This window comes from Zootoca vivipara, chromosome 4 (genome assembly GCF_965207765.1).
Source record: "Zootoca vivipara chromosome 4, rZooViv2.hap1.1, whole genome shotgun sequence".
In the NCBI taxonomy this organism is placed as follows: Eukaryota; Metazoa; Chordata; class Lepidosauria; order Squamata; family Lacertidae; genus Zootoca; species Zootoca vivipara.
In genome coordinates this window covers 66660728-66688654 of record NC_142587.1, presented here as the reverse complement: position 1 = coordinate 66688654, position 27927 = coordinate 66660728, and the positions used below count along the sequence as shown (strand labels likewise).

General features: G+C 41.7%; 1 protein-coding gene across 22 annotated transcripts in view; it reads left to right on the top strand.

The window, feature by feature from the left end:
* Window positions 1-7522: 7522 nt before the first annotated feature.
* The window catches only part of PHLDB2 (pleckstrin homology like domain family B member 2), a 79160-nt gene continuing 58755 nt past the window's right edge, over window positions 7523-27927 (top strand). For 9 of the 22 annotated variants that reach the window (XM_088668072.1, XM_088668071.1, XM_035116344.3 and 6 more), the window contains exons 1-3: window positions 8844-8899; window positions 13959-14033; window positions 26450-26548. In XM_088668072.1, coding sequence (XP_088524198.1) covers window positions 14015-14033; window positions 26450-26548 — 118 coding nt within the window. In that variant the 5' untranslated portion in view covers window positions 8844-8899; window positions 13959-14014. Of the gene's footprint in view, window positions 8303-8843; window positions 9050-13958; window positions 14034-26449; window positions 26549-27927 lie in introns of those variants that run through there. The other 13 variants (XM_088668073.1, XM_088668064.1, XM_088668068.1 and 10 more) reach the window with 4 other exon arrangements.

The following is a 27927-nucleotide window of genomic DNA, read 5'->3' as shown; positions in this document are numbered from 1 at the left end:
CCTAGCAGTGGCCTGTTATGTTTCGCCATCTGAGGTAAACGTTCCCTCTGCTACTGCCCCGCTGCTGAACCCTCGGTTGTGTAGCAGTGGCAGCATCTCGATTCTGGCGAGATCTTGTGAGAGAACCCAGAAGCTGATGCCACTTCTCCCCTGGTGGGGTGGATGCCTCAGTCTGTCTCTTGAATAACCCAGTCCTAGTGGTTCCTGTTAGCGGCTGTAACATGTAGAAGTAAACCACCAATAGGAACTTAATCTGGAGATAACCTGAAATCAGAAAGGACTATAGTTTATTGCAATAATTTCTCCCCTTCTCTGTAGTTCATAGCAATTGGTTATATTTTGCTTAGGTTTCAAAAGTCATATTTTAATGTGCAGATGGAGGAAGTGGGTGGGTGCTATCCCAGGCATCCCCAAACTTCGGCCCTCCAGCTGTTTTGGACTACAATTCCCATATTCCCTGACCACTGGTCCTGTTAGCTAGGGATCATGGGAGTTGTAGGCCAAAACATCTGGAGGGCTACAGTTTGGGAATGCCTGTGCTATCCTATTATTCCCCATCCCCTGTTTTATGATATTGCCTATGGAGGATACAGTTGCTAAATAATCTTGAATAATCTTGAGTAACACAAATTTTGAAACAGCAACGAAAACAAAACAAAAGCCCACAGATAATCATTAGACAAAAGTAACATACTGTAAGTGTGACCTTTTAATTTTTTATTTTTACCATTAGATGTTGGTTTTGTAATTTTGCTTAGTAAATGAAGTCCATGATCCATTTCCAGAAGTTAGTTCTGCTTGGTGACTGTGCTGGACTCAATATGCCTTTGGTCTGAATGAGAAGAGCTTGTCTTACAGTCTTTTTTTAAAAAAAAATATTTATTTATTAAAACTAAATTTGAATTACAAATCAATCCAATAAAATCATAAATTTCCGAAATGAAAGATATATCCGAACAATGTTATATAGCATTATCAATCCCACCACCTCCCCTCCACCCTTTACACCACCCTTCCCTCCACCCCTGCTAGATTTAGATTTCCTTATATTTAACCGAACATATTTCATTCCTTGCATTACGTATTCTCAATTCTTACTCTTAAATTTGAATTTTCATTTTTAACCTTCTATTTTGTAATCTACCTCACACTCCACATTTTAATCTAGACATATCAGCGTGTGTTTTTTCCTGAGCAATGTTTTACCGCAGGCATCCCCAAACTGCGGCCCTCCAGATGTTTTGGCCTACAACTCCCATGATCCCTAGCTAACAGGACCAGTGGTCGGGGAAGATGGGAATTGTAGTCCAAAACATCTGGAGGGCTGAAGTTTGGGGGTGCCTGTTTTACCATATAAGCATCAAAACATTTCCATTTGTTTTTCAGTTTTTGGTTAGATTGGTTTCTTATTATTGCGGTTAATTTTGCCAATAATAGGTATTCATTTACTTTACAGATCCACTCCTCTTTTGTTGGTATTTTTTCTTGTTTCCATTTTGCGGCTATGCTTGTCTTACAGTCTTGATGCTCTCAACAGTTCTGGTAGGTATGGGAATCAGCCTGTGGTTTATGCTGGGAGTAAAATAACAAATATCCATAGCTGGTAACATTTGCAGTCACAGACTTATGTGCAAGGCTGCATATGCCACCAATTTTGTTTTTTTGTTCTTAATACTTTCTGAAATGTAAATTGGTGTGAAATACATCCAGATATTTTTCAAGCATTGCCATTGAATAACTCCTGCTAAATGTTTTTTAGAGGTAAGTTGTGGGTTCAACAACACATGGGAGTATTTTTGCATTCAAGGCTGGTTCCGTGTAAAGCAGTTGCTGTGAAATGGTCATGCTTTGTTCATTCATTTTATTATGGGTGTGGAGAATTAAGTGGCCTTAAAATATTCACATGAACTAGCAGAAAATAGAGCAGACAGAGGGAAGGAAAGCAAATAAGATAACCCACTGTTTTTTTCAACGTCGGCGTTTATCCCGCATTGAAGAATGCCCTTTTCAATACACGATCCCAACACAAAAATGGTATTGCAGTCACAAAATGTGCGCCGGGTCCACTTTACTACAAATAAACTTCTCCAAATAATTTGATAGTATTTATATTCATTTGTCAACAGAGGTTCTCCGTTTAAAATATTTATTTAAGGTTGTGTGAAGGAAGGAAGGGGGAATCTAAATATTACAACATGGAGCACCAATTATGTTGACTGTCTCTTGGGCAATGCAGATTTTTGAGGGAATGTGTCTAGAGATCTTGTGTGGGAACTGTTGGAGGTCCTGGCAGGAACACCATTGGCTGTAGGTGCCATATTGGTGACACCTGCCTTTACCTCTGAGCCACACAACAGCAGCAGCAAACATGAAAGCCACATGTTGTGGAATATTTGTCTTGCTGCCCAGCTGCTAGACTCAGCCATAGATGTCGTGTCAAGGGAAGTTGTTGTTGTTTAGTCGTTTAGTCGTGTCTGACTCTTCATGACCCCATGGACCATAGCACGCCAGGAACTCCTGTCTTGCACTGCCTCCCACAGTTTGGTCAAACTCATGTTCGTAGCTTTGAGAACACTGTCCAACCATCTCATCCTCTGTCGTCCCCTTCTCCTAGTGCCCTCAATCTTTCCCAACATCAGGGTCTTTTCCAAGGATTCTTCTCTTCTCATGAGGTGGCCAAAGTATTGGAGCCTCAGCTTCACGATCTGTCCTTCAAGGGAAGTAGTATCTGCCTATTTGTCACTTCCAGAGAGAGGTTAAGTTCGAAGCAATGCTTCTGAATACCAAGAGCTGGAAACCACAGGAGATGAGAGTGCTCTTGTGCTTGAATCCTGCTTGCAGGTCTCACCACAGGCATCTGGCTGGCCACAGTGAGAACAGGATGCTGGACTAGATGCGCCATTGGCCTGATCCAGTAGGCTCTTTTATGTTCTTAATGCTAGGAGAACAGTGGCTTCAGGAGGAGCTCTAGCTGCCTGGAATGGTTCTGCCAGTGTATCTTTTGTGCTGGTCTCATATCGTAAATTCCCCTGGCAAGGTGTGGCTTCTACCAAATCTTTTAGTCCTTCAGCCAGCACACTTTAAATAAAGGTTGACATGTGACTTGATGAATCACCTTTTCAGTCTAATATGGTTTTGTGTGGGCTAGTTTGGGTCTATCTTTAGGATGTTTTTGCCCAGCTTGTATAAAACACCTTCACTTACCTGGAATAGTTTTAATATTTGGTTTAGGAGACAGGAAAAAAAATATTTTTATTTCTGTGGAACAGCCTCTGTCCACTTATATATTAAAAAACCACACCAAAAACTTGTCAGCATTGGCCAAGGTTCCCTCTTGTTTGGATTGTCTCAAATTTATGTTTTGATGAAGAAGGGGGGAAAGGTACCTCATGGTCAGAAATGAAGGTCTGGAGACTACCAGGCTAATATGTTTTACAGCCACATTATTTATATATTCAATATTTATGCATAACAAATATTATAACGTTCTTTTATATTGTAAACTGCTCAGTGATATTTGAATGAAGGGTAGTATATAAAATGAATGAACGATGAAAAGATAAGCATTGTCTCAAATTGAGCAGTAAGGATATCTGGTAAGTGCTTGGTGATGGAATACTAGCTATTTGGGGACAATTGTACATATTAAATGTGCATCTGTAGGAATGGTTTTATTGTTTTTAGAGTTTGCATTTTGTTTTAATTGGCCTTTTGTTATATAGGTCTTTGGTCTGATCTTCTTACACTTACACTTGAAGGCTCTTCTTTAAGGTATTTTGCACATGCTCAAAGGTCTGCTTTTCCCCTGGTTACTTCACATAAACCAAGACGAAGGCTTCTGGACCGAAATCTGGGTAAGCCTTGGCCCCAAATCCTTGATTTTACAGTTGCAGAACAGGCTGACATAAGGAATTCAGAACAGATCTGAATCAGCTGCACCCCTAGAATGGAATGTTATGCTAGGAAAGTATTTTATAAATGTCAAGGACCCCACACTCCACCCCTTCTCAACTGTAAGTAGCTATGTCCAGTAGAAGCAACTTGTAAAACACAAGGTTTCTCTTACTAGTTAGGCAAGGACAACCACAATGTAGAATGGCCTTTCAGTGCTTGATGCTTGGTGCTAATGAACACCACCTACTATTCTAAACACCCTAAGTCAGTGACATATTTTTCTTCTGAGTCAACATGTTTAGCATCAGGTAGTTGGTCATTTACATTAATCAGGAGTCTGATTAAGGGAATGCTTTGACTATTTTCAGGAAGCTCTTAGCGGCTTAAGTGAATGGAAAACACATACAGTTGTTGTAGCAACAAAGACACTCAACAATTTTGTTGTGATTGCAGACTGGCTTATATAATAACCTACTTAATCAGTTTCAAGTTATCAGTTACTATGTTCCTTTTCTCACACAACCCCCTCTTTTTCATCCCTTCTCTTTAGGCACACACACACAAACACACTGTCAGTGTTGATCACTATCATTTTAACATTTTATGTATTTGTTTGCTTGGCACATTTTTGGCCCATCCCTCATTACTGGAGATCTCAGGGCAGGTTAGGACAGGGTGCTTATTAACCAAGGTTTACTCTGAGGAAACTCATTGGCATAAATTAGCATTGCAAAGTTAGGTCATGTTGTTAATTTCAGTGGGTCTTTGCTGAGTAAAACTTAGTTGAGTATCACCCACAGTTACAAGCTAAAAATACAGTAGCATCAAATCTCATCCCAACTCAACCATCACTCGGTGATACTGGGCTAGTCACTACCTTTCACCTTAACGCATACCACTGGATAAAAAATTCCTACCTTGAGATTTGTAGAGGGAAAGTGAGATGCACATGTTTTTCTTATGCTGCTTCAAACAGTTATTGCTTCCCCCAAAGAATCCTGGTGTAAACAGCCTTCACGGAGGCTTCACTCAACTTTTATTGAAGTTGGTTAAATCACAGCGCTTGCCTTGCCAGGTCGTAACCATCACACCATGAAAGTATATGTGAAGCATATCAAACTCTCTCAAATCCTACAAGCTAGTAGCACATTCGTAATTTGAGTGTGGATCCTAGCGTAAAGAAAATGGCGCCACTTGGAATTAAGAGGAAGTAACAGCTGGCTTGAAGGAGCCCCAAAATTGACAGAAGTCCAATATCTCTTGAGAGGAAAATACTAAAGGGGAAACCCAGCACAGCTCAGTGAAGACTAAATGTGTTAAGTAAGCAAGGAATGATGACTCTGTGTTGATGGGGGGATCAAATGGAATGGACACTGGCATGCTTGGCTTCAGCACAATTGCCCTGTCATCATTGCTACCATGCTGATGAAATGCCAGCTGGCTAATGGATCTGCCATTTTAAAAATAGTTCTGAGGGGGGAAACACAAACACAGTTTTCAAAGAGTGTTAACATCAGAATCCTACACATGTGAACTCAGAAGTAAGCCACATTGTGTTCAATGGGACTTACTCTGAGCTGCAGCCCAAGTGAAGTTATACACGCCTTTGTAAATGTGGCATCTATAAAGAATGAAGTTCGGAGTGTGCATAATCTGGCAAATTTCATCTTAGTTTCTTCGTTGGAGTTCTAAGAGCTGGCAAGACTACTGATGCTTCAGGATTTAAACCATAGCCAAAACCTATTCCCTTCTGAGTATCACTTTTTTTTTTTTTAAAAAAAGATGAAACAAAGCAGTAGAGAAGGGCATGACAAAGTATTTCTTTTTGTTCAGCAATATAACAACAGTACTTTTAAATATACTAGAGGTGTTTTTTTAAAAAAAGAATAAATATGTTTTGTTTTGTTTTTGTGGATATTAAATAGGTATGCCTCTATGGAATTGTTATAAAAGAACAAGATATGTGGGCTTTTGCCAGTAAACATTCCATGTCAGGGATCTTTTATAATCTTATTTATATAATTTACAGTAAATATTATGATAACTGTGGTTCTTTTGACTTTTGTCTAGACATTAGGAATTTTATGACTAGTTTTAAACTGCCATGCTACATGGTGTTGTTTTGTAACCACATGAAATATCATCTTGAATTAACAAGTCACTAACTAACAAGTAGACACGATTTACAAGACACTTACCAGAAAATGAAACCTAATTTCCCAGCAGTTACTGGACCTCTTTGCTGGATTCTGCATTTTGCACGCAGCACTCAATGGCTTCTGATAAACAGTAATCAGAGTATTGCTTGCATGGCAGATGTTGGTGCGTGGACTAGAATGGGAAATGGGGAGAGAGGAAGGGAAGAGAGTGTATTCGTTGTCCTTGACAAAGCAGGCATTTCGAGCTGATGCTGTTGCTGTGTTCAAAACGCCAGATGGCCACCATGTGGGGGCAAGAGGCACAATAACGGTGGGCATGAGACCACTTTCTGAGTTAGAGCCAGGATGGGATGTCTACAGTGCCCTAGTTGAAAGTTGGGGTGGAATCTATGGATGTTTGAAGATGGAGTCTTGGATCCAAACTACAGATACATCATCTGGACCATGGTGGTGCCTTTGTGCAACAATTCTACTTTTGTATTGGTATCGTTTTCTCCTCTGTTTAAACTATATATTGATTTTATATTTATGGATTAGATTGTTTATAATTGTTTCTATTTTTAATGCTATATGTTGTGAGTGAGTCACTTTGGGCACAATTTGTGGGAAAGCTGCATCTATGATACTTTCCTGAAAACAAATGGATTTTGTCAAAGCCAGAGGTTGCAGAATGCAATAAAACAGCAGCCTGGAGCAGAAGCAAGACCCACAGGCAACCTCTTGCCTTAGTAATGGAGGAAACTGGCCAATGTAGGCACAGACTTAAAAGGATTATGTTGAACTCAACACAACATTGTCTGGGCCAACTAAATGAATAATGACAAAACAGAAAAGGCCCCCAGCGTTTCCTGTGTAAGGTCACACATGACCAGAACAAACCCTCTTCTTTTTTGTGTGGGGTTGCTATAACCGTTTTGCAAGCAATTCGAAATGGCTCTTCGGAGCTACTTTAGAGAGCTAGAGTTTCAAGGAAGCAAACTTATCCCAATCTTTTTTCTAAAGGAGTGCTGTTGAAGGGTTGCTGCTTAAGCAGTCCAAAGGGTGGATACTAAGCAGTCCCCCTTTGAAATGTCCTCACGTCTCTATGCAAGAGGGGTGAATAAACACAGCTGGATTCCTGAGAGAGTCCGGCTGCAGACATCCTTCCTTTTCCTTGCGAGTCTGACTCCAGTCCAAGCTCTGGACAGGAGGAGGAGAAGGGGGAGTCTTCTGAGACTAGATTCCTTTCCCTTCCCTCCCCTCTTTCTGGCTCTCCTCCTATTTTTCTTGCTGATGTCACAGATAGGAAGCTGACTCATGATGAATAACTATTTGTTGTTCCCCGACAGCCTGCCCTTTTGCAGAAAATCTGTGCTAAGTTTTACAAGAGATTTCTCAACCAGCTCCCCTAAAGTGCTCCAGGCACATTGCTCCTAGCATGATGTCACCGGGAGTAGTCCTGGAAAAGGGGAATTGTATTGCGGCAATCCAGGACTTTAGCCTGCATCGGCTCTATCTGCAATGTGCTCTCCAGCAGCAGTGAGAAACTTGCGCCCTACAAGTCAGCCAAGGGAGAGAGTAGGAAGTGTGGCACCAGTAGTGCAATGACATAATTTTGCACTCCAGAGCTAATGCTTTTACAGTATGTGGCCTTCCTCTTTAGATGGTAATAGGTCAGATTCAGATTTACACTGCAAGCCTAACCATGCCAATGGGGGTTCTTACTCCCAGGTAATTGGGGTTAGAATTGCAGCCTCATTCAGGTTAAGTGTGTTTAGGACTGCAGGACACACTTTCTTGGAAGGAAACCCCACTAATTTAAGCCCCACTGATTTTAATTGGGCTACTCCAAGTATGAACAGGTATGGATCCAACCCTTATTTTTAAAAAGTGACAATCCAGCCCTGCTGATTTTGGGTGCCTTCCTGCTCATCTTGCTTTCATTGAATTGTAGAGTTGGACGGGACCCCAAGGGTCATCTAGTCTAACCCTCTGCTATGCTGAGTGGCACCTTGGCTTTCTGCCCCTATCCTGTCCTAAAGTGGGTGTCACTGCAGCGTTGGCAGCCACTGAAATCTACTTCCCAAGAGCCTCAAGGGAGGATTTCACCTTGTTCCCCAAATACAGGCTTTCTTCTCCAGAACTGGATTCTAGAAGGCCAACCTGAATTTGTTCTCCAAACAGAGTATTGTAAACGCATAACGGATTTACAACCGCAGCCAATCAAATCAGAAGAAAATCCCACTGACTTCAACGGGCCTCCTTCCTAGGTAAGTGTGACTAGCACTGCAGTTTATTATTCGTATTACATCTGTATTCCAACTTTTCTCCAAGGAGCTCAAGATAGTGCAGGTGGTTGTTCTCTCTCCTCCTTTATCTTCCCAACATCCCTGCCAGGTAGAATTGGCTAAGAGACAGCCACTGGCCCTAAACCTCCGGGGGTCAAAGTGCAATCAGATGCAGAGCGAAATATTTGGAACTATCCCCCTTTCTCCCAGCTCGTTAGCTTTCCTGTGCTCGGAAAAATCCTCTTTCTTCCTGACTCTGCGCGCGTCTCTCGCACCCCTCCTCTTTCGATCCTCCCCTCTCCCTGTTATCCCGGAGGGAACGAACCATTGTAGCCGGGAGGGGTGTGTGTGAGTGTGTGTGGCGGAGCTCTTCGGCTGGAGCTTGGATACCCTAAGGGGCGGGACTGGCTTCGGCTGCGCGGGGAGGAATAGGAGCAGCAGCAGCAGCAGGAGGAGGATCCTGTCGGGCTGAGGAAGGAGGCGGGAGGGGGGGGTCTCTCTTGGTAAGGCGCCCGCGATAGGAGTCTCCGGAGTGGCTGGAGAAGGCGAAGGATGCACAAAAGGCAGCAGCGCCAGGAGGTGAGTGAGGCGCTGCCTGGAGCAACTGCTTTTGTCCCGCGCGCTTTTGGGTATCTGCGCGCCCGCGCGCACAACGTGCGGGGAGAAGGAGCGCAGAAAGCGCGCAGCAGACAGCTTGTGTGCGGGGCAAGGGAGCGCTGCCTAAGAAAGGCAAGTCCGTCTCTCCGTCCGGAAGCTAAACAAAACCCAGGAGAGGATTGTAAACTTCGCCCTGAAGTTTTGTTTTGTTTTGTTTTTTTGGAGGGAATGAATTTTGGAGGGCATCTCCAGAAAGGGCACCTACTTAACAACCCAAAACCTGTCTCTCTGTTGCCCACCAGGATTCCCTGCTCTTTTATGCTCCGTGGCAGACAGATTTGTTTTGTCTTTCATGGGGGAAGATTTACTGGTCGCTTTGCATGCATTTTAATCTTGCTGGGCTTTTTGCTTTTGCAAACTGTGGCGCGTTTGTTTTTCAACTTCTACAAATTTCTGCTAATGGACTTGCTTAGAGTAGGTTAAAAGCCTCTGCTGAGAAGAAACGGGGACAGCACAGCATTTGTTTTGTTTTTTTGCAAGTCCAGGGCACTGTTGACTTAATGTAAACTGTTCTCTTCCGCTGAGAATCATTCAGCAGAGCTTTGGTTAGGAACCCTCTGTAGCTGAAGGATTAGTGCTTGCCTTGAAAGAGACTTTGTACAAACACAGCTAGGCAGTTTCCTCTCACCCACTTGCTGTTTCCTCCTGTAGGGTTTTCCTCTTTTGTATGCTATCCCAGATGATTGTTGCCCTTTAAAAATGTCTCTTAAAGGAAGCTTTTTGTGTTCTGTTCTCTCTCTCTCTGTCTCCCTCTTGATAAGCCCAAAGACTTCATCTGTGCATTCACAAATAGGATCTGTTTGGTGATGCTATCCTCAGTTTTGCATAGTTTTCCTAAGCAAATGAAGATGTGATTTTACTGCTCTTATTCAAGCAAAGTACACTGGTTGTTGTCAGGAGAGTACAGGACAGAAGTTGAAACATGTGCTTCAGATCACATAATCCAGAACTTGAGCCTGGAAAATGATAGCTGTGTTTGTCTGTTACAGCAAACACACACATACACAGAGAGAGGGGGAGAGAGAGACGTCTTGTGGTGTCTTAAAGACTAACAGATTTATTGTGGCATAAATGTTTGTGGACTCGTCAGACGCACAAAGCGGTAGTCATGGTAGACTGTTTACGTATTTTAAATCTGTAGGATAATTTACCCAGAAATGCTTATGAAATGCTGAATCAAGTTTTCTCTAAGATGTCACTAGACTCTGTCATTTTTGTGATCAAAGTATAACATGTTGAACTTACAATCACGGTGATGAAGAGATGGATAGCCCCTTTACTGCAGTTTGGTCCAGTATATAGACTGAATGGTAGCCAACACAATGCCTTTCCAATGTTACCAGATTCTATCTCCCATCAGCCCCAGCCAGTATGGGGCGAATGGCCAGGAATGATGGGGGCTGAAGTTCAACACATGGAGGACAACGTGTTGGCTCTGCCTGGCATAGGTTGCTGAACTGTGATCTTCTGGACTGGAGTTTAAGTCTCAGTTGTGTCAAAAATGCAGGATGTCTTTGGATAATACAATCAGTGCTACCCTTACGTCAGGCATGGGGAACCTCTGGCCCATTGGATGTTGTTGGACTCCAGGTAGCGTAGCCAATGTTCTGGGAGGAGAAAAGCTGTGTCCCCATCTCTGCCTTAAGTGAGTGCACAGGTTCCTTGCATTGGCATTTTTGCTCTTCCACTGCAACTTGTGCAAAATTGGAGGTCACTCATACAGCTTGCACAGATATGCAAGTACTGTACAGAGAATGTGAGCACAGAGAGTTCATTCCCTTGTTAGTTAGCACTTCTAGTATCATCCAAAGTTGCCATAGTGTGTGGTAAATCTCTGATCATCTTTTAAACAGAAATAATGGAAACCCACTTCAAAGCTATTGTGAAGACAAGAAAGACTGCTAAATTCTTTACAGAACATAAAGGCTATGTGCATAGGTTGTATAGATGTAAGCAGTAGCTTTCCTTAAGTTATACTCTGTAGCAGTCTTCTGCAGGGGATGGATTTGGTGAAGTGCGTCACCTTCACTGAGTAGACCTTGGAATTCAAACATCATCATTGACTGACATGTGAGAACCGGTTGGGACTGGTTGACTATTATGGGAAGCAAGTTATAGAGTAGCGCCACCATCTAGATTCTGGTTCTTATGATGATTAGCTATATGGGAGGTTAAGACTGTGCCTGCACCTCGGAATATTCTAAAGCTCATAATATAGCAGTTGCTTCTTCATAAAATTAGGGAACTGAATAAATGTTTTCAAGTTTAGAAAAACTTCAATGTATGAATAGCTTTTCCAATTGGAGGGGTAGAATGCTGACTATATTATAGACAATTTCAGAGGCTGAGCAGAAGGAAAGGAGGCTGTGTGAATCTCAATTTATATTCCAGGACTAGAAGGGCTAAAATAATGGGTGGCAGACACATTGGTTTAGCATAGGATCCCCTATTCCTTTAAGCAACAACAGTCTGCTAAAACAAAGATACATCTGCATGCTTTCAACTTGCTCTGCTATACTTCTTCCTTCCTGATAATTATGGGACATAATTAATTCTATTTTGTTTGCACTTATGCATCTTCTATTTGATAAGGGATCTTGTTTGCCCTTGTAGTAAGGTAAAGGGACCGCTGACCGTTAAGTCCAATCGCAGATGACTGTGGGGTTGCGCGCTCATCTCGCTCTATAGGCCGAGGGAGCCGGTGTTTGTCCGCAGACAGCTTCCGGGTCAAGTGGCCAGCATGACTAAGCCGCTTCTGGCGAATCAGAGCAGCTCACGGAAATGCTGTTTACCTTCCCGTTGGAGCAGTACCTATTTATCTACTTGCACTTTGACGTGTTTTCGAACTGCTAGGTGGGCAGGAGCTGGGACCGAACAACGGGAGCTCACCCCATCGCAGGGATTTGAACCGCCAACCTTCTGATCGGCAAGCCCTAGGCTCTGTGGTTTAGACCACAGTGCCACCCGCGTCCCTCATGCCCTTGTGGTACAGACTCCTATATAGTTTAGTTTGACTGGTCTTGCTATGATTCCCTGAACCACAAAACCACTGTGGAATGAATCCTCTTGGTGGTGGTTGGCCTCTGTACAATGCAGCCTAATGCATTTATGCCACTGTCACTCAAAAATCAAGGGCGAAATAAAAGCATATTCAGTTTGCTTTGCTTTTAAAATGGATTTAAGAAAAAGGCAAAGGGATCACTGTCCTTATAAAGAAGGGCAATGTCTGCTGTTGGCAAAGGTCTTTTCACAGCTCAGTGTGAGGTTTGGGAGATTCCAGGAAATCTAATGAGAATGAAAAATGCACTTGGTGAGAACACTTAGGAACTTATGCATATTTTCATTGGAAATTCTAACCTGGGAACAGGTCGTCTGAAATTGAAAAAGGTAATATGGAAGATAATATAGAACCCATAAAGATTCATATGTTGCAGCTCTAAACCTCCATTGAAGTGATATACAGTCGTACCTTGGTTTTTGAACAGCTTAGTTCTCAAACGTTTTGGCTCCTGAACGTCCCAAACCTGGAAGTGACTGTTCCGGTTTGTAAACTATTTTTGGAAGCCAAATGTCCGATGGGGCTTCTATGACTTTTATGACTTCTAGTAGCCGCAATCAGAAACCGCACTTTGGTTTCTGAACGTTTTGGAAGTCGAATGGAGTTCCGGAATGGATTCCATTCAACTTCCAAGGTACTAGGTTTCCAGAACTCTCATAAGGTTTTGTCCTCCCACAGAGGTGGAAGATATGTTGACTTGTATTATCTCTCCCATAGCAAGGGAGCTATGGACTCTTAACTCCTTCTCCCGCTGAAACAGCAGTGGATCTTCCTATGGTACATGGAAGTACAAAATAAATGTCAAAAGTTAAGGTTGCAGATCATACTTCAGTCATTGGCTGTAATAAAGAGATTGAATTATGGTGCTGGAGGAGACTCTTGAGAGTCCCATGGACTGCAAGAAGATCAAACCTATCCATTCTGAAGGAAATCAGCCCTGAGTGCTCACTGGAAGGACAGATCGTGAAGCTGAGGCTCCAATACTTTGGCCACCTCATGAGAAGAGAAGACTCCCTGGAAAAGACCCTGATGTTGGGAACGATTGAGGGCACAAGGAGAAGGGGACGACAGAGGACGAGATGGCTGGACAGTGTTCTCGAAGCTACGAACATGAGTTTGACCAAACTGCAGGAGGCAGTGCAAGATGTGCTATGGTCCATGGGGTCACGAAGAGACGGACACGAATAAACAACAACAAGAAGAAATATTTACTTTATGTCAAAAAGCTCATTTTAATTCTGCCTCCTCCTTTGTGGGAAAATTGGGGAAATCGTTACAGCATGTAGTTGGTGTACAATTCTAGGCATCTAGGCATTCTGCCTTGTCTTTTTTTCAATCCTGCTTCTAGCTTTGGGACACAGTTTGCTTCAGTTGTTTCGAGATCAAGTTAGGAAGTTTCTGACCACTCTGGAGCATCTCACACTATGCATGTCCAGATATTGATAAACCATAATCTTTATTTTGTGAGCACATGGGTTGTCCTTGAATGCATGTGTGAGTTTCCTGGTTGATAACCTGTGGGATTCTTTAGTGATCATATCTGCACTTGTTGTTACCAGCTCTGTTTGTTGAAAGATAGCAAGCAGCCAAAGGTTCAGAGTAAAGTGTGGTAATACCAGGGCCGTCTTAAGCATGTCGGGCGCCCTGGCACCGTTGTGCGGCTGGTGGGCGGGCGCAGTTTGACTGGACTTAACCATCCAGGAGTCCTTTACCTTTACCTTACCTCTAGGTACTGTAAGCACTGTAGGAGGACCTTATTATTTGAGTTGGCTTATATCACTGGAATTATTTGTAGTGGTTGAATTTACCTTAAAGCTTTATATGTGTGGTAGATATTACCTGTGTGCTGGTTTTAGATGTGTTCCAAGCCTTTGAGATAGGACGGAATATAAGTCATGATTAATAAGAATAAATCTTCTTCAGTTTTAGAAAATGGATGTGAGTTTGAAAACTGAAGGGAAGCTATTTTATAGAAATCTATGGCTACAGTCTACTACGGTAAGAGCAATTTGTTCTGGGATTGTCTTATTAACATTCTGTAGCACTCAGACATTCTTGAGTAAGTACCTTGATAATTACAGTACTGTACAGTATGTTATGTTAACTGCTGCTTGCTACTTCCATCGCTGATGAGGTTTACTTCACATTTGGCAACACTGATGCTGTGGTTCTTGCTCCTATTAAAATGCTTTGACCATATGGAGCTATGAAGCAGTCAAACGCGTTTTAGTTGTTACCTCGAATACATTGTCAGCATATGACATTAGGGAGAGAAAAACGAAGAGGAGGTGGTAGTTGGATCCAAGTATAGATAACTATTATGAGTTAAAAACAAGATGGAATAAGGCTGCAGTCCTAGGCACACTTACATGGATGAACTGAGTGGGGTTTTCTGGGGAAATGTGTTGGATCAGGCTGCGTGTTTTGAACAGGTTCTTCAGAGAAAACCAATTACTATATGTTTTGTGTAGGGAAAGAATAAATTGATAATCATACTAGCATTTGAAACAGGATTTTTTTTAAAAACAAAGTGGCAAAAGTAAAAAAAAAAGGAGATGAGGACCAAGATGTAAATAGTTACAAGGACTAAAAGAACAAGAGCAATTAGAAGCCCCAAATGCATTTTGTTATGCTCTTATTCCACCTGTATGTTTTATTTCCATTGTTGTACCAGTGAAGTAAATACAGAACTGCATGTGAGTGCCGGTTGTCCCTTTTCTGAGGATCCTGCAGTGACAGGAATGGTGATATATACTACTCTCTGGTACTTCATGTGTTCTTTCAGGGATCAAGAATCTTAAGCCTGCTTCCGGACAGCTTTAAAACAGTTCTGTCTGCTTCCCAACATCCAGAGTTAGTTTGCCTTAAGCCAAAAGCAACACTTTTATAATGTTCATTGCATGGGGGCAGGGTCTACTCGTTGAGGTTTGAGGTTTCTTTGACTGAAAGGTCATTGTTCTAAATTTCAGTTGAAATGTAATGGTTTCCTTGCCATATGGCCAGAGTTTTAAAGCCTCCTCTCCTCCGATATTATTAACCTTTTAAATGATGTCCCGCAGTGGTAGTGCATCTGCTTTGTTTGCAGAAGATGCCACGTTCTTCAGAATATCCTGGTAAAGCTGGGAAGGATTCCGTCTGAAAACCAGGAGAAAAAGAACAAAATGAGAATATAAAATCTAGGTTGATTGGCTTATACAATTTTGAATTCGCTTGTTTTGTTTTTGTTGGAAGCTCCCATTCATCCTCATGCATCCATGAGATCTACAGCTTTGCCTACAAAAACCAGCAAAGGGTGCTATGGCAAGTGAAAGACTAGCACATTTGCTTTGCGACAAACTCATATGTATGAAGTATTGTCCTTAGTTAGCATAAACATATTTGCATTGATTTAGACAGATGATAGTCAGTGGGTGAAGGATGTTATGCAAACCATAGGTGTGTCCTGTTGCAATTGACAGTCAAATGCAAACAAGGTGATGCGAAAAGGGGAATGACAAATGAGTACGAAGCCCTCTCGACTTGTAAGGAACCTTCAAAACAAGAGGAGTCATTGACATAAATACTGGATAAGGAAGAATTCCTTTCTGGAGGGAGCTATCTGCTCTTAGGCTCTGTTCACTCCCCATTTGATAGATGTCAGGTCTGCAAATGAATTCCAGCTCAGCAGCGGCTGATAGGTAGAAACCCACTGATGCAGGGGTGGAGAACCTCAGGGCCACCAAGCCTCTCTTATCTGGCCCTTGGAATCCTCCCCAGGCCACATCCCCTATTGGTCCTGCTTTGCGTCCTGGTTTTGCCTGGTTGGATTGTGTCCTTGAATTCTGATAAAAACACTGTGATTCCCTAAACGGAGAACAGAGAGGGGTGTGTGAAACTTGGTCTCCTGTACAAAGGTAAAATCTGCAACGATTGCTCAGCCGCATTTGCCACCTGCTGCTGACATTTTGCCCTAGAAGGAAATGTGGCCGCCAAGCTGAAGAAGGTCGTATCCCTCGGTTTCTCTGTTGAAAATAATAAAAACAATCAATTCATCTCATCACACCCATACCCTTCAATAGAGTGTTGGATATAGGCTGCAATTTTAAACACTAATCCAAGTGAGATACATTTTATTGGAGCTGGGATTTTATATATATAAATTGCCCTGGGATTGAAAAGTGTCCTATAACTACCTTAATTAAAATCAAATCAAATATTTCCATTAAATAGAGGGAAGCTTACTTCCACAAATAACAGACACAAGATTGTGCTGTAAGGCTATAGTCCTGTTCACTTACTGGTATTTGAGAAATCTGCATGGATTGCAGTGCACCTTATTTGCAAGTAAGCATAACAAAGATATATCAGACTTTGCATTTCAGGTTTATGAGCTTCTTGAGAAGGAGAATCTGAGCACCAACCTCAGCTGTGGAACTTCTAATTTTTCTCCCAAGAATACTAATAGTAGATTTCTAAACAGACTTAACATCACAGGTATCTGATGATGACTGTAAATCAGACAAAATGACGACACCCTTCTTTTCAAAGTATATTTGGTTGGGTTTTGTATCAAGCCAGCAAAACTTTTCTAATCTGTACGTGTGTATCCTCCTACCTATGTACATCCTGAAGATAGCCTTAAAAATATTTGTCCAATAGATGTGGTCACCAAAAATGTAGATTATCTAGCAAACTACTGTAATACTACCCGTTTGTTAAAAGATGCTGCTCTTGCAGTGTTCCACGTTATTTCCTCTGAGGAAAAGAAAAAGTCATAAGCACTTCCTCTGCCAGTCTTTTCCCACAATTGTAGTGTTACAAGAGTACTTTCCAGTGGTAAATTGTGGTTTGTATGTCAGGTTCTTTCTATAACTCTTCTGTGACACTAACCCCCACCATAAAGTTTTTACATGCAACAGTCTGATAGACACCAATATCATCTTACTTCATTAATACATATACCCCAAATGTAACCGAACGACAACCTCAATGAATATTCAGGTTCATTGGATGATACCAATTTCTAGTGTAGTGAGAGAAGAAGAGAAATGTCTTTCTATCCACCTTCTCTATACCATGCCTGATTATATATAGCTGTACATTTAGCTATTTTAGATAGATTTAGATATAACTTTATTGTCATTGTCATAGTAAAACAAAATTGAATGCTGTCCCATGAAAACAAAAACACAATTACAGCCACATATACACATACATACTTACGTGCCTTTTCTCTAAACTGAAAAGCTCCATGTTTTTTAATGTCACCTCACCTTACTACCTTGAGTTGCTGCAGGCCATTGTTCATTGTTGAATATTACTTCGTTTGATATAAGTTGCTTATTTTAAAGTTATGTTTTATTCTCACATTTTTGTATTGGATTATATTGTTATAAGGTGTACATTCTTTGTTTCTTCAGCTTGTAAACTGCCTTGGGTATAGTAAAATAGAAAGACAGTATACAAATTAAAAGGGATGGTGCTGATGGTGATTTTGGATGCCCCTTTCTGCCCCTTTTCCAGCTCTACAATACCCTCTTTGAGGGTATTCTCACAGCATAGATTTGTATAATGGCATTGTGGCAATGACAGTTTTATTTATTTTCAATTCCTTTCCTAATGATCTACGACATGGAAATCTCCATTTTCATAGCAGCTACCCATTGGGTCAAACTACCCATGGTTGGCCCTAAGATCTCATTTGTGGTCAGTCACTGCCAGTTCAGACCCCAAGAGCATATATGTGAAGTTAGAAAATTTTGCCCCAATTTGTATCACTTGACACTTTTTTCATGGAGTTTGCCATTTGCATACCCTATAAGGCAGTTTGGATACATCCTTTGGAAACTCCCCATGACCCGACCCCCTTTTAACCACCCCAAATAATGTGGTATAATCAGCAAACTTGGCCAGCTTACTTCTGACCTCAAACTCCAGGTCATTTTATGAACACGTTAAAAAGCACAGATCCCAATCCTTATCCTGGGGGGACTCTGGTTCTTTTTGTTTGTTTGTTAATCTTTCCATTGTGAGAACAGTTTATTTCTGCTCTAGCAGTCTTTGGTGTTGTACTGTACCAAAAGCTTTTTGAAAGTCCAGATAACTTCATCCACATGCTTACTGAAAAAGCTAACTCCAAGAGGTTACCATAGTTAGAAATGACAAATTTGTGGAGGCCATGCTGGCTCTTCATCAATACTTCTTCTATGTGCTTTCCACCAGTGTTCCTAGAACATACAGGTACATTAAGTTAAGATAGTTTCCCATATCCTCCCTGAATCCCTTATTTAAAATTGGTGTTACATTGACCACTTCCTGGTGCTCAGATAAAGAAGCCACTCTTAGAGACCAGTTGCAAGGGGTCAGGTATTATTTTTGTTTCTTTTTTTAAAAGAGCAGCAATTACATATTTAAGTTCTTTAAGAGCTGTTGGATAGATGCCATCTGGACCCTGAAATGCGTTCATTTCAAATCTGTGATGTGGCTGCTGTTTGCCTCAGTTCCTCAGATTCCCTCAGAAAATCACTTCAACCACAGGATCTGCCCTCCATTTTCCAAAGTAGAATAATACCTTAAATGGTAATAGTAGCTTTCAAACGTTTGTGTGTGTCTCAAACAGCTTTATTTTCACCTGGAATGGTTTTGAAAAGAATAACGGAATTGGGACAATTAAGAAAAAAATCCAGTGTTTTAATAAATTGTTTGGTTGTGAGAGAAATGCATACCAGTAAATCAGGATCCACACAGATTTAATGCATTACTTTGACTTTTTAAATGGCTATGACAATGTTGTAAGTGTACTTCTATGGGGGAGGGGTTAATCTGAAACATCTGGATCCACAAGTTGTTTTTTTTGCTGAAATACATATTGTTGGATGTGTCCTTAAACTCTCTCACTGCCAAATTCTCTCTTAGTTCCTGATTTCAGAACTTAGTAGCTGTCAAATGTGTCAAAACACAGCCTCTTAGTAAGTGATTTGTAGAACAGATGCCACAAATTGGCAGTCCTGAATCAGATTACAGATTTTCTAGTTGCAAATTTGGGACTCTCACCTTTCCCCCACGACTTTAGAAAAGAGACCTTTGTTTTGCGTTATCATTCTGATCGCATGATTTGATTTTGATGGTAAATGTATCAAAACCTTGTGTGGTGTTTCTGTGATCATAAAATTCATTTTGGGAGGCAGAAATGCACATTGCAGTTAGACTTGTGTAATGTTCAGATGTGTGCCATATGGGGAGTTTTCGGCCTTTCTATCATCGTCAGCTCTTTCTAGCATCACACTTGCATTTATTATGTTCTTCGCTTCTAAGGTATAAAACTTGGCTTTCTGCTGTTTGGGTGTGAACAGGCCGTATTTTGCTTATTAAGTGATGGTAAGGTTCCCAAGAAATACACCACGATTCAAGGAGGGACAGTATATAGCCCTGCATTGACACAACTGTTGTTTTCATAGAGAAGTTCATTTCCCTTAAGTTCTATACAGTATTATAGAGCAAGGAGGGAAAACCTTTGGCGCTGCAGAAGTTGTTGGACTCTAAATCCCACCAGCCTCAGCCAGCATGGCCAACAGTCAGGGTTGAGAGGAGCTGTTCAACAACATCAGGAGGGTCCCACTTTACTATCCCTGTCATGAAATGTTTAGTTTCTCATTGAGGAAGGGTGGGGTTTGTTTGTTTTTGTAATTATTGAGACCAAGAACTAAGAGAGAAAGCAAAGAAGGCCCTTCAACATGATTTGTGGGGGGGAATACTGCTTGCTTCCTCCAACCAAATTGTTCTCCGTTACCCCTTGACTGCATCTCCTACTCTTGAAAGAGAATAACTTCACAGCTACATATCACTTTCAGTACATATACATGAATTAAGAGTACAACTTAATGGCTTGGATCCTGAATTCCTTTCCATGAACCTAACAGGGCTCTGTTAGCAGACTCTACACATTTCTCTGTGTACCCTGAAAGCAGGAAGCAGGGTGGGGGAAAATCTTCTGAACAGAATGTCATTATGTTATGGGGGTGCTTCAACAGAAATAGGTAATGGGGAGCATTCCCCTTTCACAAACAGAAGTACTTTCCACTTGTCCAGCACTGAACTTCTGATCCTATGAAGCTACCGTGTTTCTCATATTATAAGACACGTCTTATATTTATTTTTTCCTCAAAAAAACACACTATGGCTTATTTTCAAGGGATGTCTTATTTTTTTCCTCCTCCCCCTGCCACGGCCGGCATTGCTGCTGCGCCTATCACTATGTCTTATTTTCGGGGTATGGCTTATATTCCTTGAATGCTTAAAAATCCTGCTATGGCTTATTTTATGGGTATGTCTTAAAATATGAGAAACAGGGTAGTAATAACATGAATTTTAAAGTTTCAATTTCGATTAATCGATGTTATCTTTCTCTTAGTCTGCAAAGTATTTGTAACAAAGCCCTTTCTTTCCCAACAATTCATTTCTTTTCAGTGCACAAAGGGAACAGGCTGATTTATGTTAGTTTTGTTCTCAGAGTGTTGTTACCGTACTCACAGGTGTGAAGAGTGGGGAAGCCGAGAGAAAATACGGATTTGTTTAAAATATTTTAAGTGTAGCTAAACCTTTAATTTAGCATAGCGAAACCTTGAATTATGGTGCTGGAGGAGGCTATCAATTCTGAAGGAAATCAGCCCTGAGTGCTTACTGGAAGGACAGATCCTGAAGAAGAAAAGAAGAGTTTGGATTTGATATCCCACTTTATCACTACCCGAAGGAGTCTCAAAGCAGCTAACATTCTCCTTTCCCTTCCTCCCCCACAACAAACACTCTGTGAGGTGAGTGGGGCTGAGATACTTCAAAGAAGTGTGACTAGCCCAAGGTCACCCAGCAGCTGCATGTGGAGGAGCAGGGAAGCGAACCCAGTTCCCCAGATTGGAACTGAGGCTCCAATACTTTGGCCACCTCATGAGAAGAGAAGACTCCCTGGAAAAGACCCTGATGCAGGGAAAGATGGAGGGCACAAGGAGAAGGGGACGACAGAGGACGAGATGGTTGGACAGTGTTCTCGAAGCTACGAACATGAGTTTGACCAAACTGCGGGAGGCAGTGGAAGACAGGAGTGCCTGGCGTGCTCTGGTCCATGGGGTCACGAAGAGTCGGACACGACTAAACAACAACAACAAACCTTTAATGAGATTTTAAGTCCAGGTTAAAAACTAGTGTTGATCTGATACTGCAATCCAGACCTGGCTTTGCACTCCCTCTGGCATCTCCCTGCCACTCCGTTTGTGCAGAGCTTCCTATTCTGCATTGCTGTGGCAGGTAGAAGTGCTGTGGGTGGCGTCTCACAGATGTGGGGAAATGTAGTCCTGAACAGACAGGCAGTGTCTTATACGGCACAGCGTGGGAAGTCAAACTAGGACTGAAGCACACGTAAGGTCTGCATTAGTGCATTTTGCTAGGGCTGCTGTATAATCAGTTTCGCAAAATTGAGTTAACATTAATCCAGGGCAGTCCTTGGCATTCATGAAACAGCTGCTACTGGTGGCCCTGACAGAGGGCATTCCCAGGCAGAGAGAGGCTGTGTTGGACCAGGATCACATGACTGCATAGGCTTGGTGTGGGTCCAGTTCCTGAGCCTGCTTTGGAATGGTGCATCAGTTAAAAGTTTGCCTGTGTGAGTTGATGGGCTGCTAAGTCCTGCTGCCGCTTGTCCAGAGCTTGAAATGCGCCCTAAGTGGCTGCTTTTTCTTTCAGACAAATTCTTAGTGAGGCTAAACTACTTCACAGATTTTGTACATTGTACATTTTCCTTCCGATTTTTAGACAGGACAGATTAAGTCTTTTTGTTGTTGTTGTTGCATCTCATGCACAGTTAATTTATTATGTGATCGGAATGATTTTGGTTTACTCAGCATGTTAGCATACTTGTCCAAATATAATGATGATTGTCCTTTTCCATCGCAGATGAAAATGTTAGGGTTGAAAGCTGTCAAATGCTGTGAGGTAAACTGGCGCAGAAGCAATTAAAAAAATATTTTTAAAAAGAGTATTTTGTGGAGAGAACCTTGTCAGTCAAAGGAAACACTGATTAAAAAGGCAGAGATTACAAATAATAAAACAATTGTATGGAGTTTTCTGCATTTGATTTTTAGAGGGCTCCATTTGGAGAAATACCCAACAGTAAATGCTATACAAAATAAAATCCTGCATCTTTAACAGAGGGATTAGTAACATTTGATAACTTTCCTGTTTTCAGCAATATTTGTTTATTTTTTCATACTAAAATGTTTCAATAGTAACACATGAAATGATTTAAACAGAAAATGTTACCAGCAGGTGCTAAAACAAAACAAAAAGAATAATAAAATGCTCCACAAATCTATTGACAAGCTGGAATGTGTGCAGAAGAGGGTGACCAAGATGATCAAGGGTTTGGAAACTAAGCCTTATGAGGAACGGTTGAGAGAGTTGAGTATGTTTAGCTTGGCTAAGAGAAGACTAAGAGGAGATATTATAGCCGTCTTTGGATACTTGAAGACCACAGGAGTGATGGGGGGACAATTCTGCCTAAGAGCAATGACACATTATCAAGTCCTGTCACTCTGGGGAGGTGGAAGGTGGAAGGCACTCCCCATGTTGCCACTGTGTGGTATTCAGCGTTACTCAGTGTAGACACATTAAAATTAATGAACATGACTAAGTTAGATGCATTGATTTCAGTAAGTCAACTCTTGAAGAAAAACTTAGCTGAAGGTATTTTGAAATACCAGTACCTTTTTCAAAAAGGTAAAGGGGGGGGAGATAGGGCATCACTGAAGCCCTTTGGCCACCTTATGTATGTTATATATATATATATATATATATATATATATATATAAGTTTTTGTGTTTCCCTATGTATTTTAAGCATGTGCCCATAGAAATCTCCACAGAAGCAGGAAGAGGCACATTGGACTTTAATGGGTCCATTCATTTATTTATTTTTAAAAAATCAATTTTTATTAAATTTTTCAATTGCAAACTAATCATATCATATCAATTATTCCAAATTATACTATGGGTCCATTCATTTCTAGTGCTCAGTGATCCCCCCCCTTTTCTGAGTGGGTGGAGAGCGTGCCACTGAAGCATTGATACTGGAAACAGTTCTATTGGGCCTCATTGGCTTACTTGTCAGACCCTAAACTCCCTATTTTTGCATGCCACATTTTGAGATTCCTAAATAAGAACACAAGAAGTTGATATTACCTTATAGAGAGCTAGGCTTTCAGTCCATGCAGCTCAGTCCATTGTCTACCCTGACTTGTAGCAGCTATTCAGGGTTTCAGGCAAGGAAACTGATGAATCTGGGATCTTGAGTTATGGCACTTCCCTATATTAACCTTTGTGGTGAGATACACCGGCAAAGGGCCCCCAGACGTTTAATGGTCTATTGACCCGGTACCTCCCTCGCCTATATTCTTCCCTTGCTGCCACCAACCAGTAAATCTGCGTACTGGTACACAAATATTGGATTCCAATCAGGTGAAAGGTAAACCAAACAATTAAGTTTATTTAGGTGATGATCTTACAAGCATATAAATTCTTCACGGTATCTCAAGTACTTTTGCTTAAACTTAACCTTTAGCTTTAGTTCCCCCCTTTCCCTCCCTGACTGAAGTTCCCTTCTTATTACTCTCTCAGATTCTGCACCACTGATCATCTCACTAGCTTCTCTAACCCTCTCTCTATCTCAAAATCCTCTCCACCTCACTCATCCACTCCTCACCAACTCTTGTTTATCTCCTCTTCTGACTGACTGCTTCTCTTTATATCCCCCTGCTTCTGCCTGGAGAGCTCCTATTGGCTATTCACCTCCCATGCAACTTAACTCTTGCTGGTCCCCTAGAGGTGAAACACCACAACCTTCTACCAGATTTTTCTCACCTCTCAGCTCCCTATAGCAAGCATAATACAGTCATACCTTGGAAATCAAACGGAATCCGTTCCAGAAGTCTGTTCAGCTTCCAAAACGTTCGGAAACCAAAGTGCGGCTTCTGATTGGCTGCAGCCAATCAGAAGCTGCAGAAGCCCCATCAGATGTTTGGCTTCCAAAAGAATGTTCACAAACTAGAACAATCACTTCTGGTTTTGCGGTGTTTGGGAGCCAAAACGTCTGAGTTCCAGGGCATTTGGGATCCAAGGTATACATCTGAAAAACAAAAACAAATGTTAAACCTTCAGGGTTTATCCAGAAAGTTACTTGCTGTTTACCAGCTTTATTTTAGCTTGTTTCTAAACCCTTTACTTGTTTGCTTGTGGGATAAAATATTTTATTTATTTATTTTTGTCCATAGAAGGCAATAGAAACTCTAAGCTTGGATTTTTTAAAAAAATCTTTATTTTTTCCCCCTTTTGGTATTATTTCCTTAGACGTTTCAAACGTGAATCATTCTCCCACTGTGTTTTTGACAACTTGGCTCATGCCTTCATTTTGATGGAAGATTGTTTGTGAAGGCAGAGCCGTTGGAATTAAAGTTCATTCCCATTTTCTTATACCCATAATATTTGTGCAGCACCTTTGATCTTTCTTGAATGTTCTTCAAACATCCATGTCTTAAGAACCTGCACACAAGGCTGCTTGCTGAGATCAAAATAATTTTTATGCATGTCCTCAAATAGCTTGCCTGTGTGTGGTATGGCAGCGAAACACAGTGAAGAAAATAAACGAGCTCTTCCTCATTATGATCCTTCCTGATTTTATTAAATATTTTCTTCCCACTCTTCTGCTTCATGATGAAGTACCTTTGGAAAGGTGCATATTAAAATGTTTTGATATGGGTTTGGTGGCATGAGATAACCTATATGAGAGGAGCACTTGTGGAGTTTTTAAGATTGGTTTCAATTATTTTATTCGTGTCTGTTTTAAAGAACAGTTATCTCCTGTGTGCCTTTTGGATGGGGCAGACAAAATGTGAATAAATACATGTTTAAAAATAGATCACTTAATGATCTTTGGTGGAAAATGTGCTTAGGCAGTAGCTACATGGGTTGTGTCTGAGGGCCACATTCCCTTTTGGACAGACACCTGAGGGCCACATGCCAAGGGTAGGAGGGCCAGAGGGGAAAGGGAGCAGAGCAGTGCAAAAAACTTTTATCTTAGTACAGTTGCCTAGTTTCTACAAAACAAAGGGACCCAAGGGTCATCTAGTCCAGCCCCATGCAGTGCAGGAATCTCAGCTAAAGCATCCATGACAGTTGACCATCCAGCCTCTGCTTAAAAACCTCCAAGGAAGGGTTTTAAAATAAAATAAAATAAAGAGGTTGCACACCCCTCTCTATCCTCCATCCAGGCAAGTATTACCATAGTTCAAGGACACATTTCTACCAGACAAAAACAATTCGGTGGAAAACAGGGATAGTTTTAGTCTGGAGGTAGGAATGCAGCCTGAGAAGAATTCCAAGGGTGTGTGAGAGAGAGGCCTTGGAGGGCTGCTTTTGGCCCCTCAGCCTGAGGTTCCCCACCTCTGGTATAACTGAGTGGAAACCATGGTTGGCATCCGTCTGTCTCTAGAGACAATGGAGTGCACCTCCGGGGGTGAAGTCAAACTGCTGTGTTAGCAGCACCGAAGTTGCCTGGGCAGTGTGTATGGAAGTCCTGGGCTGCCCATATGACAAGACACACCCACCCACACCCTCAGACTCACTGATGTGGTCCAAAGGAAAGCAGAGCAGTTCGTTTGGCACCAGCTTGGGTTTAGCCACTGTCGCATGCTGACAGCATCTAAGAGTCACAGGTCAGAGCTGAGTGCAGGGAGCAGACCAAAGGTGGACAAGTTACCCACCAGAGATCCTACCCCTCCCATAACACCCTCTACCCTCCTAATGGAAAGTATAGTCAAACAATATTCACTCTGGGAACTGCTGCACACAGATGCCATTTGCAGTGTCCCCTACATTTATGTCGCTGAAGGGGACCAAATAATAATAATAATAATAATAATAATAATAATAATAATAATAATATATTAGCATATCCAAATAGCATATCCAAGAGGAATGACTATGTGGATTGACTCTATCACCATGAATGTGGGGAACTTTGGATGGCATTGTTTGAATGTTAAAATCTTTAACACATTTCAGTGACATGTCTTTGCAGCCTCTATTTAGGGCGTGTGTTTATCCTTTGACCCCACAGAGCTAATCTTTTTCTTTATTTGGCTGTTCCTTTGGGGTCTCTTTCTTTCTGTTCTGCCCCCCCCCCCGGCCCCGGCCCACTCCCAGCTTCTGTTTCTGTCTTATTCAGATTTTTTGTTTGCAACTTGTTTTGGGATTTTACGCTTATCAGTTGTGCTGCAGATCTGCTTAGTTTCAAATGGCAGGTATAATGCTTCAATAAGTAAATCAGTTTATGTTTTCAAAGCATTTGTGACCATTACAATGATCGGTTTATAACACTCTTTGTTTTATTTACAGGTGTCAATATTTACGTGGCTCAGCCTGACCGTCTGCTCCTTCTGGCAAATGATATGATATCAGATAGAAATAATCTCACTTACCAGAATCTTGGGACAGGTATGAGCTGTGTCATTTATATTTAGAGGGATGTTTACTTAACACACGGGAGGAAGCGCTGCAGTGAAGAGATTTTTTTTTTGGCAGTGTATGTACCCATGTTTTTTGAATGTGAGAGTCAGAGAGAAAGAGAGAGAATGGGAGGATGGTGAGATGTGCTTTGTGTGAGTGGAAATGAATTGATGTACACTTTAGGCTCTGGGCAAGCTCAGTTTTGGCCACTGGCATATGCTTCTGTGAGGAAAATGTTCCCCACCCTAGTCATAACATTTAATGGTTCTGGTACTGTTTCAGGGGTCAGCAAACTTTTTCAGCAGGGGGCCGGTCCACTGTCCCTCAGACCTTGTGGGGGGCCGGACTATATTTTGAAAAAATATATGAACAAATTCCTATGCCTCACAAATAACCCAGAGATGCATTTTAAATCAAAGGACACATTCTACTCATGTAAAAGCATGCTGATTCCCAGAATGTCCGCGGGCCAGATTTAGAAGGTGATTGGGCCGTATCCGGCCCCCGGGCCTTAGTTTGGGAACCCCTGGAAATGTTGATGCCCAACTCTGCTGTACAATTCTGTCTCCATCCCTATCGTTCAACCCGGACACTGAGGTCCAGCTCCGAGAGCCTTCTGGTGGTTCCCTCCCTGCGAGAAGTGAGGTTACAGGGAATCAGGTAGAGGCAGGGAACCACTTCTCAGCCGTGGCACCTGCCCTGTGGAACACCCTCCCATCTGATGTCAAGGAAATAAACAACTATCTGATTTTTAGAAGACATCTGAAGGCAGCCCTGTTTAGGGAAGTTTAGAATGTTTGATATTTTAATATTCACTTGCGAGCTGCCCAGAGTGGCTGGGGAAAACCAGCCAGATGGGTAGGGTAGAAATAATAAATTCTTCTTCTTCTTCAGGTTACTTCAGTAATTCACAAAATAAACCTGCACATGCTTTTTCAAAAGTGAGTCCTGTATGCTCTGTGGGGCGTATTCCTCAGTGGATGTGTTTAGTACTGCAACCTCACATATGCAACTGTGGTCTGCTACAGGAAAACAAGCTTCATTTGGTTAGTCTTTCTGTTCAATAATGCTGAGTTTCCCAATTAGCTACCTATTTTAAGAAACCGGACAAGTAGGAAAAAGACAATGTATCCGTATAGCTTTAACTAGCAAATCCTGCCTATACAGATGAGGCAGGCACTCAGCAATGAAAGCTAATCAATTTCAACTCTGGCTGACCTTCAGCTGGAAAAGGTTCTTCTTGCACCTATGAAAACAAACTGTTTTATCTGTGCTTCGTTGGAACTGCCAATAAAACCATCTCAGAAGTCATACTTCAGCAGGGAACTCCATATCAAAAACAGCTTAAATGGAGTCTAAATTTAAAA